Raw genomic sequence first — 17,348 nt, forward strand, 5'->3', positions numbered from 1 at the left:
CGCTGCGCAAGGCCCCTCCCCCTTTAAGAAGGGGAGGAAAGCCTGCCGTACCGCGGCACGTAGCACTGCGATATTCCCTCGCAGCGCCCCAAGAGGGAGGCGGGGCGCTTCTAGTAGTGCCCCGCTTCCCTCTTGGGGTGCTACCGATGAGTTTCGGCCGCGGGGGCGCTAATTTTTTCGGGGTGCTAAAAGTAGTGCCCCATCGAAGTTTGCGCCCCAAAGGGGGCGCGACTCAATTCCCCCCCCCCAAAAAAAACAGACTGTAAAAGCTTCTATAGGTATGTAAAAAAGAAAAGGTTAGCGAAAGTAAACGTGGGTCCCTTACAGGCTGAGACATGAGAAATTATAATGGGGAATAAGGAAATGGCAGAGAAATTAAACAAATACTTTGTGCCTGTCTTCACGGAAGACTCAAAAACCTCCCGAAAATAGTGGAGAACCAAGGGTCTAGCGAGAACGAGGAACTGAAAGAAATTAGTATTAGTAAAAAAATAGTATTGGGGAAATTAATGGGACTGAAAGCCGATAAATCCCCATGACCTGATGGCCTATATCCTAGGTTTTAAAAGAGGTGGCTATAGAGATAGTGGATGCATTGGTTGTCATCTTCCAAAATTCCATAGATTCTAGAATGGTTCCCGCAGATTGGAAGGTAGCAAATGTAACGCCACTATTTAAGAAAGGAGGGAGAGATAAAACGGGGAACTACCAACCAGTTAGACATCAAAAGTAGGAAAAATGCTAGAATCTATTATTAAGGACGTGGTAACAGGGCACTTAGAAAATAATAATAGGATTGGGCAGAGTCAACACAGATTTATGAAAGGGAAGTCATGTTTGGTGAATCTGTTAAGAGTTTTTTGAGGTTGTAACTAGCAGAATAGATAAGGGGGAACCAGTGGATGTGGTGTATTTGGATTTTCAGAAAGCATTCGATAAAGTGCCACACAAGAGGTTACAAAACAAAATTGGGGCAATATACTAGCATGGATTGAGGATTGGTTAACGGACAGAAAATAGAGAGTTGGAATAAATGGGTCATTTTCGAGTTGGCAGGCTGTAACTATTGGGGTACCGCAAGGATCAGTGCTTGGGCCTCAGCTATTTACAATCTATATCAATGATTTGGATGAGGGGACCAAATGTAATATATCCAAGTTTGTTGATGATACAAAGCCGGGTGGGAATGTAAGTTGTGAGGAGGATGCAAAGAGGCTTCAAGGGGACATAGACAGGCTAAATGAGTGGGCAAGAACATGGCAAATGGAATATAATGTGGAGAAATGTGAAGTTATCCACTTTGGTAGGAAAAATAGAAAAGCAGAGTATTTTTTAAATGGTGAGAGATTGGGAAATGTTGGTGTTCAGAGGGACCTGGGTGTCCTTGTACACGAATCACTCAAAGTTAACATGCAGGAACAGCAAGCAATTAGAAAAGCAAATGGTATGTTGGCCTTTATTACAAGAGGATTTGAGTACAAGAGTAAAGACGTCTTACTGCAATTATATAGGACCCTGGTGAGACCACGCCTGGAGTACTATGTACAATTTTGGTCTCCTTACCTTGGAAGCATACACTTACCTTAGAGGGAGTGCAACAAAGGTTCACCAGACTGGTTCCTGGGATGGGGGGATTGTCCTATGAGGAGAGATTGAGTAGACTAGGCCTATATTCTCTAGAGTTTAGAAGAATGAGAGGTGATCTCATTGAAACATACAAAATTCTTACAGGGCTTGACAGGGTAGATGCAGGGAGGATGTTTGCCCTGGCTGGGGAGTCTAGAACCAGGGGTCACAGTCTCAAAATAAGGGGTCGGCCATTTAGGACTGAGATGAGGAGAAATTTCTTCACTCAGGGTGGTGAATCTTTGGAATTCACTTCCCCAGAGGGCTGTGGAGGCTCAGTCGTTGAGTATATTCAAGACAGAGAGCGATAGATTTTTGGATATTAAAGGAATCAAGGGATATGGGGATAGTGCAGGAAAGTGGAGTTAAGGTAGAAGATCAGCCATGATATTGAATGGTGGAACAGGCTCGAGGGGCTGAATAGCGTACTGCTGCTCCTATTTCTTATGTTCTTATGTTAACTCACTACCACAGGGAGTGGTTGAAATAAATAGTATAGATGCATTTAAGGGGCGGCTAGATAAGCATATGAGGGAGAAGGGTTTAGAGGGTTATGCTGATAGAGTTGGATGAGGAAAGATGGGAGGAGGCTCAAGTGGAGCATAAATGGCATGGACTGGTTGGGCCGAATGGCCTGTTTCTGTGCTGTAGATCCTATGTAGACTACTTTAGTGATCTGTGTACATGGACCCCTAAATCTCTTTGGAGCTCCACTATTTCTTGCTTTTCACCATTTAAATCACCTTCAATCTATCCTTTTTTGGCCCAAAATTGATGACCCCACACCCACCTGCATTGAAATCCATCTGCCACCTTTGCCCAATCATTTAATCTATCAATGTCTCTTTATAACTTTATGCCTCCGTTTACACTACTTACCACCAATCTTTGTGTCAAACTTGGCAAATTTGGATATATGGCACTCTATTGTGTTATCAGGGTCATTAATAAATATAGTGAATAGTTGAGAGCCAGCACAGATCCTTGTGGGACACCACTAGTCACTTCCTTCCAATTTGAGTACATACCCACTATCTCTGCTCTCTGTCTTCTATCACCTAACCAAGTCAATAAATTGCCTTCAATTCCGTGAGTTTTAATTTTAGCTAACAGTCTCTTATGTGGAATGATGCCAGGGATGGGAAACTATTGTTATGAGGAAGCATCGAGGTAATGGGTCTATTTCCACTGAAATAGCAAAGGCAAAGAGGACATTTAATAGAGGATTTTAAAATTACTCAGGGTTTTGATAGCAAATAGGGAAAGACTATTTACTCTGGTTGGGGAATTAGTGACAAAGGGTCATCAGTTTAAAATTGTCACTAATAAAGTGATCAGAAAGACTAGGAGGAATTATATTACGCAATAGTAGTCTTGGAGAGGGTGCAGAGGAGATTTACCAGAATGGTACCAGGGATGAGAGGAATTCAGTTATGTGGAGAGACTAGAGAAGCTGGGACTGTTCTCCTTAGAGCAGACAAGGTTAAGTGCAGATTTAATAGAAGTGTTAGATAGGGAGAAACTATTTCCACAGGCAGAAGTATCTGTAACCAGAGGACACAGATTTAAGTTGATTGGCAAAAAATCCAGGGGCAAATGAGAATTTATTTTTTTACGCAGTGAGTTGTTACGATTTCAAATACACTTCTTGAAAGGGTGGTGGAAGCAGATTCAATAGTATCTTTCAAAATGGAATTGGATATATACTTGAAAAGGAGAAATTTGCAGGGCTATGGGGAAAAGAGCAGGGGATGAGATAGCTCTTTTCAATGAGCTGGCACAGACATGACATGCCGATTGGCGTCCTTCTGTTCTGTATGATTCTATGAATGATTTGCCACAGGGAGTAGTTGAGTCGGAGACTACTGCATCTTTTAAGGGAATTTGGATAAATATTTTGAGCACAGAAAGATGCAGGGCTATGGGGAGACCATGTGGTGGTGAGAGTGAGAGTAGGAGCCGGCAGACATGATGGGTGAAATGGCCTTATTTTTTGCTGCAAACTTTTATGGTTCTTTTGAACAGTTGTATTAGTCCAGTTTAGTTCAATTTTGCCCTCTTAAAAATGCTTCAGTTGCACTCTACATGGACAGCCATATTAGCACATAAGACAACTTCAAAATTACTTACTTCCTCGCCAAGGTGTTATTGTAGTAACTGAAGAGAGTTGGCCAATGTCGGAATGATAGCTTCCGCCACATCTCCTCATCCTGAGCTCCCCATGTGATCTCCACTTTAAAATCATTTTCTGGGAGACTGGCCTCACTACGGACCTGCGGCTTGCCATCATCAGTTATATTTTCAGGAGAGACCAAAGGTAAGGCATCAAGAGGATTTGGATTCTTGTTCTGATCTGTGCCATGTGACTGATTCTCCAGTGGTGGGGATACGTCAGAAGGGAAACCAGGCAAACTGTTCTTAGTATCTCCCCTTTGGAAAACTCCTGATGGCACTGCAATGGGTGCTAAGCCACTCTCTCCCAGCGGACTCTGCTCAGTCACCTGTGCTGTTAAAAATGTCCGGAGGCCAGCGGGATCAGTGTAAACCAGGATCCCAATCCATATGACTGTCCCCACCTCAAAAAGAAAAGTAATTAGATTTAGGTGTTGTCAAGTCAAGTTCATCACAGTAATTTATTTATGTCATTAAAAAGACTTGCATTTATATAGCATATCTCAGAGATACATCACAAAGTACTTCATATACAATTAAATAAGAGTGACTAAGTAAGCAAATGTGGGAACCATTTTAAGCACAACAGGATCCCACAAACAGCAATGAAGTGAATAGTTAGTTAATCCTTTGGTTAAGGTGGAATTCTTAACAGGAGAAAAGGAGAACTACCGGTTCTCTTTGAATTGCGCAACAGGGTTTTTAACTCCAATGTGAGTCACCGAAATAAGCAGATGTCTCATCCAAAGGTCAGCTCCTCCAATAAAGCCGCAGCTTTGATTATAAGCTCATCCTTCCAGTTTGGGGTTGGAAACCTCAACTTTCTGACAGGGAAGCATAAGTTTGACCAAGTTGGCAGACATTATAAAAATATAATAGAGCAGAATCCATTTCTCGGTTCAGGAACTGTTCCTTTAAATTGGAAAATTCGGCATGTCATTCGCTATTTAAAAATGGTGAGAGAGGGAAACCAGGGAATTATGGACCAGTTAGCCTAAATTCTGTTGTCGGGAAATTGCTAGAGTCTATAATTAAGGATAGGGATAATTAAGGAGCACCTCGAAAATTTTCAGTTGATCAGAGAGAGCCAGCGTGGATTTGTGAAAGGTAGGTCTTGCCTGACAAACCTGAATTTTTTGAAGAGCTGACTAAAGTAGTGGACAGGGGAATGTCTATGGATGTTATTTCAAATCAAATCAAATCAACTTTTATTGTCATTGTTAGTGCACAAGTGCAGTACAACGAAATGTAGGCTTGCGGCTCCCGAGAGTGTACATTTAGATTAAGACATTTAAACATTCAACATACATTTGGCTTGTAATACATTAACATAACCATAATAAAGTGCATTGGCAGATGTGCAGGCTTTAGAGTTTATTTGTGGAGTTCAGTAGGATGACAGCCCTGGGAAAGAAGCTGTTCCTAAATCTGGTCGTACGGGTGCGAATGCATCTGTAGCGTCTCCCAGATGGCAGGAGGGCGAACAGACTGTGGCTGGGGTGGGTAGGGTCTTTGATGATGGACCGTGACCTCTGTAAACAGCGTTTCTGGTATATGTGCTCTATGGTCGGTAGCCGGGTGCCGGTAATGCGTTGGGCAGTTTTGACTACCCGCTGCAGGGCTTTCCGGTCATAGTAGCTACAGCTGTCATACCATACTGTGATACAGTTTGTCAGGATGCTCTCTATTGTGCAGCGGTAAAAGTTAGAGAGGATCAGGGGTGACAGGTTACATCCCTTCAGCCTCCTTAGGAAATATAGGCGCTGCTGGGCCTTCTTCACCAGAGAGGAGGTATTGAGGGACCAGGAGAGGTCTTCCATGATGTGGACTCCGAGGAACTTAAAGCTGTCCACCCTTTCCACCACAGCCCCATTGATGTGGATGGGGGTGTGACTTCCGCCTTTAGACTTCCTGAAGTCCACAATGATTTATTTGGTTTCCTTGATGTTAAGGGCCAGGTTGTTATCGGCGCACCACTTCACGAGATGCTGGACCTCCTCCCTGTAGGCTGACTCATCGTTGTTGGTGATCTGGCCTACTACAGTGGTATCATCCGCATATTTGATGATGGTGTTGGAACCATGAACAGCCACACAGTCGTGGGTGAAGAGGGAGTAGAGGAGGGGGCTCAGCACACATCCTTGTGGGGCCCCCGTGTTCAGGGTCATGGGGGGGGCGGGGGGGGGAGGTGTGGTTACCTAATTTGACAGACTGGGGTCTGTTTGTTAGGAAGTCCAGGGTCCAGTTGCAGAGGGAAGTGTTCAGGCCAAGAGTTTGGAGGCCAGCTTGTTGGGGACGATAGTGTTGAATGCTGAGCTGTAGTCTATGAACAGCATTCTGATGTAGGTCTCCTTACCATCTAAGTGATTCAGTGCCGAGTGTAGAGCAGTTGTGATTGCATCCTCTGTTGATCTGTTTGCACGATAGGCAAACTGGTGTTGGTCAAGAGAGGCGGGAACACTGGCTTTGATGTGAGCCAGGACCAGTCTCTCGAAACACTTCATTATGATGGGTGTGAGTGCGACAGGTCGGTAGTCGTTCAGGCACGTCACAGCCATTTGTTTTGGCACAGGAATAATGGTAGCGGTCTTGAAGCATGTAGAGACTACTGCCTGGGCCAATGACAGTTTGAAGATGGCGGTGAAGACATCAGCCAGCTGATCAGCACATTCCTTGAGTACCCGTCCAGGGATGCTATCCGGTCCAGCAGCCTTTCGTGTGTTCACTCCGCGTAGAACACCCCTTACGTCGGAGGTCGACAGAGTGAGCATCTGGTCTTCCGGGGGTGGCAAGGCTTTGGTAGCCGGCTCCCTGTTGTCCCTGTCGAAGCGAGCGTAGAAGTTGTTAAGCTCCTCCGGAAGGGAGGCATCGCTAACCGGGGGGCTGGTGTTTTTGCCCTTGGAGTCAGTGATGGACTGGATGCCTTGCCACATGCGCCGGGGGTCCGAGTTGTTGTGGAAATGATCCTCTATCTGCAGTGTCTGTTTCCTTTTGGCAGTCCTGATCCCCTTTTTTAGGTTGGTCCTAGCTGCACTGTAAGCCGCCGCGTCGCCAGATTTAAATGCTGCGTCGCGTGCTTTCAACAGTGAGCGGACCTCTCCGTTCATCCAGGGTTTCTGGTTGGGGTATGTCCTGATATTTTTATGGGTCGTGACGACCACGACGCAGCTGTTAATGTAGAATAGCACTGTGGATGCGTATTCCTCGATGTCATTATGGGCAAACATGCCCCAATCAGTGCGTTCGAAGCAATCCTGAAGCTCCGATACTGCCCCCTCTGGCCATACTTTCACTGCTCTCACTGATGTTCTCCCTCTTTTGATGAGCGGTTTCTATGCCGGGGCTAGAAACAGGGAGAGGTGGTCAGACTTCCCAAGGTGGGGGCAGGGAATGGCCTTAGAAGCGTCTACAATGCTCGTGTAGACTTGATCGAGAGTGTTCTCCCCTCTTGTGGGGCAGGAAACATTCTGGTGGAATTTCGGTAGTACAGTTTTTAGGTTTATGTGATTGAAGTCCCCCGCGACGATAAAAATGTATATGGACTTCCAGAAGGCATTTGATAAAGTCCCACATAAGAGACTGTTAACTAAGGCAGAAGCCCAAGGAATTGAGGGCAAATTATTGACCTGGTTAGGAAATTGGCTGAGTGGCAGGAGACAGGCAGTAGGGATAATGGATATGTACTCAAATTGGCAGGATGTGACTAGTGGTGTCCCACAGGAATCTGTGTTGGGGCCTCAACTATTCACAGTATTTATTAACGACTTAGATGATGGCATAGAAAGTCATGTATCCAAATTTGCCAATGACACAAAGATAGGCAGCATTGTAGGCAGTGTAGATGGAAGCATAAAATTACAAAGGGATATTGATAGATTAAGTGAATGGGCAAAACTGTGGCAAATGGATTTCAATGTAGGCAAATGTGAGGTCATCCACTTTGGACCTAAAAAGGATAGAACAGGGTACTTTTTAAATGGTGAAAGGTAAAAATAGTGGAGGTCCAAAGAGACTTGGGGGTCCAGGTACCTAGATCATTAAAATGTCATGAGCAGGTACAGAAAATAATCAAAAAGGCTAATGGGATGCTGGCCTTTATATCTAGAGGACTAGAATATAAGGGGGTAGAAGTTATGCTGCAGCTATACAAAACCCTGGTTAGACCACACCTGGAGTACTGTGAGCAGTTCTGAGCACCACACCGCAGGAAGGATATATTGGCCTTGGAGGGAGTGCAGCGTAGGTTTACCAGAATGATAACCGGACTTCAAGGGTTAAGTTACGAGGAGAGATTACACAAATTAGGGTTGTATTGCCTATAATTTAGAAGGTTAAGGGGTGATCAGATCGAAGTTTTCAAGATACCTGTATTAAGGGGAACAGATAGGGCAGATAGAGAGAAACTATTTCCGTTGGTTGGGGCTTCTAGGACTAGGGGGCAGTGTCTAAAAATTAGAGCCAGACCTTTCAGGAGTGAAATTCGGAAACGCTTCTACACACAAAGGGTGGTAGAAGTTTGGAACTCTCTTCCGCAAATGGCAATTGATGCTAGAGCAATTGTTAATTTTAAATCGAGGACTGATAGCTTTCTGTTAACCAAAGGTATTAAGGGATATGGGCCAACTGCGGCTTTATGGAGTTAGTTCGCAGATCAGCCACGATCTCGTTGAATGGTGGAGCAGGCGCGAGGGGCTCAATGGCCTACTCCTGTTCCTATGTTTCTGTCATGGAATGCTTGTGTATATGTTATTACAGGAAACTTTTTTTTATCCGGCACCGACGGGACCGACGTGGTGCCAGTTCATCAAAAATTCCAGATAACCGAAAGCTATAGTAAAAGATACGGAGCTGAGAGCTCCGTATAAAGCAACAAACCCTGTTGCTTAGCAACAGGTTCAGAGCAATGGCCACAAGTTCCAAGCGTCTCTGTAGCTTAGCAACAGCTGCAGCCACACCCTTGCACAGCAACAGATCGAGGAAGGCAAGTAATAAAACTTACCTGAAACTACTCCTGAATTTTGCTGGTTAACCGAGATTTCCGGTTATTTAGGTGCCGGTAAATCGAAAGGTTCCTGTATGGTTGTGCATTGCTTCATCAAGATGGACACTGCTGCGCTTCGGCTACATTTTATTTTCTGGACACTGCTGCGTTTCTGCTACATTTTATTTCTTCTTGCATAACATTCAACAAGGACCCCACATTTTGTTTCTACTCAAATATTTTTTTAAGTTCACTTATTTTTCCTCAACTTCTCTCTATAATTTCCACATGAGCCAACTGTAACCACATAGAATATTTAACCAAAAGTACAGCATGGGCTCAATAAAAGGGAACTTTCAGAATTGCAATTAATGTAATGTTCTAATCACCTAACAGGAGGTAGGCCAGCAGAAGAATGGGGCATTTGATGTAAAGTCAAATGTAAATAGGCCATTCAGCCCAATTTATGTTTCGGAATAATGCAGGCCATTTGCATTTACTTTAACATTGGCGTTGAGCCAATAATTACTACATTTCTCAATGAATATGGGAAATACTCCTTTTTCTACCAAGTCTGAATACAGCACAGCAAGTGGCAGCCTAAATAGGCAACTTCACTAATCACTATTCCTCAAATTGTATTTAAAAAAGAATGAAGAAATAAAGAAGGGAGGGAAGGAGGAAAGAAAAAGAAAGCTGTATTTGAATAGTGCCTTATCATGTCTCTAGACATCCCAGAGCTCTTGATGTACATTTAATTAGTTTTTTTTTTTTTTAAGTTTACCAACTATTATTATGTAGGTAAACCTGGCAGCTAAATTATGTACAGCAAAGTCCCACAACAGCAAATTAAATGAATGACAAGGTTGCATTTGATTAACTGCTTCTTTAGCTTACAATTGTGTATTCTAGCCTCCCCTGGTTTCATACTAAAAAGAAACCTTCCAAATCCACTTAAATAATCTCTTAAGATTGAAGAACTTTTAGCTTAGTTTGATAGCAGTGGTAAATCTTCAAATATGAGAGGGGTAAAGTACAAAATAGATATATTCTTATAAATTAAAAAGGGTGCACATCAAAAAATAGATTTCTGTGGATAGATTAAAACTAAAGCAAAATTTACAAAGGAGGCATAAGATAAAATTCAGGCTAACAATACTAAAAATAATCATGAGGAGCAGGGAAAGTGTAGTGGGGAGGTGAAAAGGAGATTATAAGGACTAAAAGGGAATATAAAAAAGGCTAGCAGAAAAGATTTTTTTAAAAAGAAAGCTTTTATAAGTATATATAAGGAAAAAGAGCGGACCTGTATGGGGAGCAGCGAGCACGGCGGGTATAAAAGCGGCAGATTCAGCGAGGCCCGACCAACTCAGCAGCGGGAGAGAGAGGTAAAAAGTAATCAAAGTGTGACGTCACCAGGAAGCAGGTAAGTGATTGGTTGGTGAGTGATGTAAGAAAAAGGAGACTTACCATCAAGTAACTTTAAAGTAAGCTTTAAGTAACTTATAAACACACTATATACACAAGAGAGGTCTTTACCATGCCTCTGGTAGAAGCCCCTTACAATACTGAACAGACCAGTATTTATACCAGTCCAACAGGAAGTGACATATTACAGGAAGTGAGGTATGTACACAGTTCATAGTTCATAGTTCACAGGAAGTGATGACATAACTTCCCGGAAGTTATCATTTTTATCACATTCTTCCCTCCTGCAGGATTAGGAGGCTGTGGTCTACCTTTTGGTCCGCAGCCGCCGAACAAGGAAGAGTCGCACCCGTTTGGATTCCCGTCGTAGAGGGTCGCTGGTCCGCTTACATGCGGTTGGCCATTGGTCAGAGTCTGTGTGGCCTGGATTGCCCTGTGAAGGGTCGGGGAGATCATGGCTTCGAGTACGAGCCCCAATAGGTTCAAAGTCGGACTGCCTCTGTTCAGAGGGAGGTGCAGAGCTGGTCTGTGGTGGATCAGTACTTTCATGCGCGGTACTCATAGAGTCATAGAGTCATAGAGTTTTACAGCACAGAAAGAGGCCCTTCGGCCCATCGTGTCTGCGCCGCCCATCCATCCCTGTCCAGTCTAATCCCACTTTCCAGCATTTGGTCCATAGCCTTGTATGCAATGGCATTTCAAGTGCTCATCCAAATGCTTCTTGAATGTTGTGAGGGTTCCTGCCTGCACCACCCTTTCAGGCATTGAGTTCCACATTCCAACCACCCTCTGGGTGAAAAAGTTCCTCCTCAAATCCCCTCTAAATCTCCTGCCCCTTACCCTGAATCTATGCCCCCTTGTTATTGACCCCCCCACTAAGGGGAAAAGTTCCTCTTTATCTACCCTATCTATGCCCCTCATTATTTTGTACACCTCAATCAGGTCCCCCCTCAGCCTTCTCTGCTCCAAGGAAAACAACTCCAGCCTGTCCAGCCTCTCTTCATAGCTGAGGCGCTCCATCCCAGGTAACATCCTGGTGAATCTTCTCTGCACCCTCTCCAAAGCAATCACATCCTTCCTATAGTGAGGCGACCAGAACTGCACACAGTACTCCAGCTGTGGCCTCACCAGCGTTTTGTACAGCTCCATCATAACCTCCCTGCTCTTATATTCTATGCCTCGGCTAATGAAGGCAAGTATCCCATATGCCTTTTTAACCACCTTATCTACCTGCTCCGCTGCCTTCAGGGATCTATGTATATGTACACCAAGGTCCCTCTGACCCTCTGTACTTCCTAGGGTCCTACCACTCATTGTGTATTCCCTTGCCTTATTTGTCCGTCCAAAATGCATCACCTCGCACTTTTCAGGGTTAAATTCCATTTGCCACTTTTCCGCCCATCTGACCAACCCGTTTATATCGTCCTGTAGCCGGAGGCTTTCCTCCTCGCAATTTACCACCCCACCAATTTTCGTGTCATCTGCGAACTTACTGATCATACCTTTTACATTTTCATCCAAATCATTTATGTAGATCACAAACAATAAGGGACCCAGCACCGATCCCTGAGGTACCCCACTGGACACAGGCTTCCAGTCACAAAAGCAACCTTCGACCATCACCCTCTGCCTCCTGCCACTCAGCCAGTTTAGGATCCAACGCGCCAAGGCACCCTGGATCCCATGGGCTCTTACCTTCTTGACCAGTCTCCTATGCGGGACTTTGTCAAAAGCTTTACTGAAGTCCATGTAGACCACATCCACAGCATTTCCCTCATCCACCCCACTAGTCACCCCCTCGAAAAATTCGATCAGATTTGTTAGACATGATTTACCCTTGACAAAGCCATGCTGACTATCCCCGATTAATCCTTGCCTCTCCAAGTGGAGATTAATTTTGTCCCTCAGAATTTTTTCCAATAATTTCCCCACCACAGATGTTAGACTCACTGGCCTGTAATTCCCTGGTTTATCCCTGCTACCTTTCTTGAATAATGGTACTACGTTAGCTGTTCTCCAGTCCTCTGGTACATCCCCTGTGGCCAGAGAGGTTCTGAAAATTAGTGTCAGAGCCCCTGCAATCTCCTCCCTTGCCTCCCACAGCAGCCTGGGATACATCTCGTCCGGGCCTGGGGATTTATCCACTTTTTGGCCCGCTAAAACCGCTAGCACCTCCTCCCTCTCGATGCTAATATGTTCAAGTATGTCACAGTCCCCTTGCCCGATTTCTATGTCTGCATCGTCTTTCTCCATAGTGAACACAGATGCAAAAAATTCATTTAAAACCCCGCCTACATCCTCTGGCTCTACACACAGATTGCCACTTTGGTCCCTAATGGGCCCTACCCTTTCCCTGGTTATCCTCTTGCCCTTAATATACTTATAAAACATCTTAGGGTTTTCCTTTATTTTGCTCGCCAGTGTTATTTCATGGCCCCTCCTCGCCCTCCTAATTTCTTTTTTAAATATGCCCCTGCACTTTTTATACTCCTCTAGGGCTTCTTCTGTCTTTAGTCTTTTGTAACTGCCAAAAGCCCCCCTCTTATTTCTAATGCATTTCTGTATATCCCTTGTCATCCAAGGTTCCCTTTGCTTGTTGGTCCCACCCTTGACCTTTACAGGAACATGTTGGCGTTGTACTCTCTCTATTTCCCTTCTGAAAGTCTCCCACTGTTTTGATGTGGATTTTCCTATAAGCAGCTGCTCCCAGTCCACATTGGCCAGATCCTGCCTTATCATATTACTGGGAGGGTCGCAACCTTGAGCACGGGGTTCTACCGGCACCAAGCTAGTTGGTGTCCGATCAGGATCCTGGAGAGGGGTACCCGATAGGTCCCAAGAGTTTCCTGGTGAAATGCCATCACCCGATGTCCCACTAGGTCCTGGTGGGCAGGGAGCCAGATCCCGTAATGATACGGTAGATTCTCGGCCGTCGGAATATCGTATGTTTGCATAGGTGGGGTTGGCATCGGTTAGTTCGACCTCGTCTACAAGAGGGTCATTTTTAGACGTCCGAACGTATCTTCGGAGTAATACAGGTCCAGGAGTAGTTAGCCATGACGGGAGTGATGTCCCATGAGATGAGCGACGCTGGAATCCAAAGAACCGCTCATGAGGTGTAGTATTTGTGGCTGTAGAAAGCAGGGACCGTATAGAGTGCAATGCATCCGGAAGCACTGTTTCCCATTGCTGGTCTGGTAGGCCCCGAGATCTTAAAGCGAGACGTACGGAATTCCAGATGATACCGTTATACCTCTCTACCTGCCCATTTCCGATGGGATGGTATGGTGTTGTTTTGCTTGTAGCAATTCCCCGTTCTGAGAGGTAGTCCTTGAGTTCCCTTGACATAAAGGATGGACCCCGATCTGAGTGAATATAAGCCGGCATGCCACAGAGAGAAAATACCTGCTCAAGGCAGCAGATTACTGTGGACGCCAGCATATTGGAGCAGGGGAAGGCAAACGGAAAACGTGAATATTCGTCGATCATGGTGAGCAAATATGTGTTCCGAGTTGAAGAGGGCACTGGGCCCTTAAAATCGATGCGAAGTCGTTGCATCGGTTGGGTTGCATGTATGAGTATACCATCTGAGGGGCGGAAGAACTGAGGTTTTAATTCCGCACAAAGCCGGCATTCTGAGCATATTTTCTTTACATCTCCAGTGGAAAAAGGGAGATTCCGTGATCGTACGAAATGTAGCATGCGCGTAACGCCAGGATGACACAAACCATTGTGGACATCCATGAGAGTGGAGGATGACATAGTGGAGCAGAATGCCCGTGTGAGGGTGTCCGGGGCCACATTCTCCTTGCCAGGCCGATAGAGAATGGTATAACCAAAAGAGGCCAGTTCCATCCTCCAAAGTTGTATTTTATTATTCTTAATTTTGGTTCGTTTTCGATTATCGAGCATGAAGGCGACTGATCGTTGGTCCGTGATCAATGTAAAGTGCTGGCGAGCTAGAAAATAGTTCCACTTCCGTACTGCCTCTATGATGACTGTGGCTTCTTTCTCAACCGGAGGATAATGCAGCTCGGCACCTTGTAAGGTCCTGGACATAAATGCTACAGGACGACCTTCCTGATTCAGAGTAGCCGAGATCGCCACCTCCGAGGCATCACATTCAACCACGAAAGGGAGATTCTCATCAATGGAGTGAAGAGCCGCTTTCTCCAACTGTTTTTTGAGAAGGTTAAAGGCTGCAACAGCCGCTGTTCCCAGTGGAAATGATCTAGCATGCAGCAAGGGTTGGATTTCGTCCGAAAAATGAGGAATCCATTTAGCGTAGTATGCAAACAGACCGAGAGCCCGACGTAAAGAAGCCGGATTCTTAGGTGACGGGAGCTCTTGGAGCGGGCGAAGTCTTTCTGGGTCTGGCTTAATGATACCATTGCCTACGCAGTAGCCAAGGATGTTGATGGTCGGTTGCGACTCAACAGATTTGGATTCATTCAGGGTCAAATTACGGCGATGGAGGGCGTCCCGAAATTTTTGGAGGTTGGAGTCGTGTTCCTGTTGATCGTGACCTGCAATGGTAATGTTATCAAGATAGGGAAAAGTGTCCCTTAGGTTTTCCTGCTTAACCAGGCCATCCATTGCCCGTTGAAAGACAGCCACTCCATTAGTAACCCCGAATGGGAGGCGACGAAATTGGTACAGCCGTCCATTAGCCTCAAAGGCTGTGTACTGCTTATCTGAGACCTTCAAGGGTAACTGATGATAGGCGCTTTTTAAATCGTAAGTTGAGAACACTTTGTATTCGGCCAGTTTATTAACCATATCATCAATGCGTGGCAATGGGTAGGCGTCCAAGTCGGTATATTGATTGATGGTTTGCGAATAATCGATGCATAGTCGCTGTTTGTGAGGTTTTAGAGGGTTCTTGACAATGACGACTTGAGCCCGCCAGGGCGACGAACATGGTTCAATGATATCCTCTGCTAGAAGTCGAGAGATTTCAGCCGCAATAAAAGATTGGTCTTCCTGATTAAAGCGCCGCGATTTCGTTATTATCGGTTGGCATTGAGGCGGAATACTGGCAAATAATGAGGGTTCATCAAGTGAAGCTGCTGATAATGCACAAAATGGTAATTTAGATGGTATATTAGAAATAGTAAGTCCGGGTTTGGATCCACCAAACTCAATGGTGAGTTTCTTATGCTGTTTTTGGAAGTCCAGCCCTAAGAGGAGATCACTACATAAGTCTTTGAGCACCGAAAGTCGGGTGGAGGGATACATACGACCATGAAGTGTCATATCAACAACACAAAAGCCGGAGATTCTGGTATTAAGTGATGACTGGGCCATCGCAATTGCCTGGTCCGATGGGAAGACATGTAGTTTCAATTTCGCAACAATCTGTTCCTTAATGAAACTATCAGTACTTCCTGAGTCAATTAAGGCATCTAAGGTATGCCCTTTAATTGAAATTTTTGTGGCTGCATGAGACAGGTTCTGTGGGCAAGCAGCTGTAATTGGTGTCGTTGCACAGAGAGTGGCTAAAACTCTCGGTGTGCTTCTTCGGGAGAGAGCTCGAGAGGAAGCTTGATAGGTCCTAGCTGGAGCATCTTGATAGGCCCTAATTGGGGCAGTTCGGTAGGCCTTAGCTGGATTGGCCCTCGTAGAGGCCCTTGATAGGCAAACTTTAGCAAAGTGTAATTTTTTCCCGCAATAACTGCAGATTGCATTGCGAGCAGGGCAGGTTTTCCTAGGGTGAAAAGCATCTCCACAAAAGAAGCATTCCTTCCTAGATTGCCAAGAGGCTGCTAAAGTGGGGTCGTCCTCCTCTTCTTCATCAGAATTATCAGAATTAGATTCCCCCATGATAGGGTTCACCTGAGACCGCTTGAATTGTCTGGTTGCAGCTACAGCAGCAGATCGAGATCTGGGCAGCTGATAGAGGTCTGCATTTCTCTTTGCCAAATCCAGTGAACAAGCTAGGTCAAAAGCTTTTTGTAGCTCAAGTGTTTTACTTTCTAGTAGACGCTGGCGTATAAATGGAGAGGCAATCCCGCAGATGAAAGCATCACGAATCATTTCTTGGCGGTACAGCTCAGCTGAGGCTGCCTGAAAGTTACAATCTACGCTGAGCCTGCGAAGTTCTTGCAGGAATTCGTCAATTGATTCCCCTGGCCCTTGTCGGGCTGTGGCCAGTAGATGTCTAGCATAGACCTCATTTGGGGTCTTCGCATACAGTTTCTTAAGTGCCCGAATCACCTCTTCGTAATTATCCCAGTCATCAACATATTCGAACACTTTTGGGGTCACATAATTGACAAGTATCTTCAATTTAGCAGGAGCATCCGCTTTACATTCATCCAGAAAATTCTCAAAAGTACGATACCAATGCTTCCATACCCTGCCAGCTGCTGGTGTATTCGGGTCCAAGTCCAGACGAATAGGTCTAAGGATTTTCTCCATGATGGGTGGTTCCCTGGATCCTTAACTTCCGAGTTTGTCTGAAGGTCGAGTATTTGTCAGTGTAAATACTAAGTTACTTAAATTGATGTAAGAAAAAGGAGACTTACCATCAAGTAACTTTAAAGTAAGCTTTAAGTAACTTATAAACACACTATATACACAAGAGAGGTCTTTACCATGCCTCTGGTAGAAGCCCCTTACAATACTGAACAGACCAGTATTTATACCAGTCCAACAGGAAGTGACATATTACAGGAAGTGAGGTATGTACACAGTTCATAGTTCATAGTTCACAGGAAGTGATGACATAACTTCCCGGAAGTTATCATTTTTATCACAGTGAGTATTTCTCTATTTTTAAACTTTAACTCTGTGGTTTATAGTTGCTACGGTCTCTCTGGTGTAGCAGGGACTGTTGATAAACCATTTAACTGTAGTGTAATTAGTGGGATTGATTGATTTAATTTAAATTCAATTAATTAAAGGGTAAGTCATGGCAGGACAGACCGGCCACGTGGTAAGCTCCTCCTGCGATATGTGGGAACTCAGGGACACTTCCTGTGTCCCTGGCAACTACATGTGCAGGAAGTGCATCCAGCTGCAGCTACTGACAGACCGCATTGCGACGCTGGAGCTGCGATTAGATGCATACTGGATCATTCACGATGCTCGGGATGTCGTGAATAGCACGTTTACAGAGCTGGACACACCGCAGGTAGAG

The 17,348-nt window shown here is 45.0% G+C and overlaps 1 protein-coding gene across 3 annotated transcripts in view; it reads right to left on the bottom strand.

Annotated features, from left to right (window-relative positions):
* scap (SREBF chaperone) overlaps positions 1–17,348 on the bottom strand; it is a 297,372-nt gene that overhangs the window by 69,059 nt on the left and 210,965 nt on the right. For all 3 annotated transcript variants that reach the window (XM_085992515.1, XM_085992516.1, XM_085992517.1), the window contains one exon: positions 3,757–4,202. In XM_085992515.1, the coding sequence (XP_085848641.1) occupies positions 3,757–4,202 (446 nt within the window). The remainder of the gene's footprint in view (positions 1–3,756; positions 4,203–17,348) is intronic.

The sequence above is a fragment of the Somniosus microcephalus genome, chromosome 7, assembly GCF_052327205.1.
Source record: "Somniosus microcephalus isolate GS21.2 chromosome 7, FLI_Smic_1.0, whole genome shotgun sequence".
Lineage (NCBI taxonomy): Eukaryota > Metazoa > Chordata > Chondrichthyes > Squaliformes > Somniosidae > Somniosus > Somniosus microcephalus.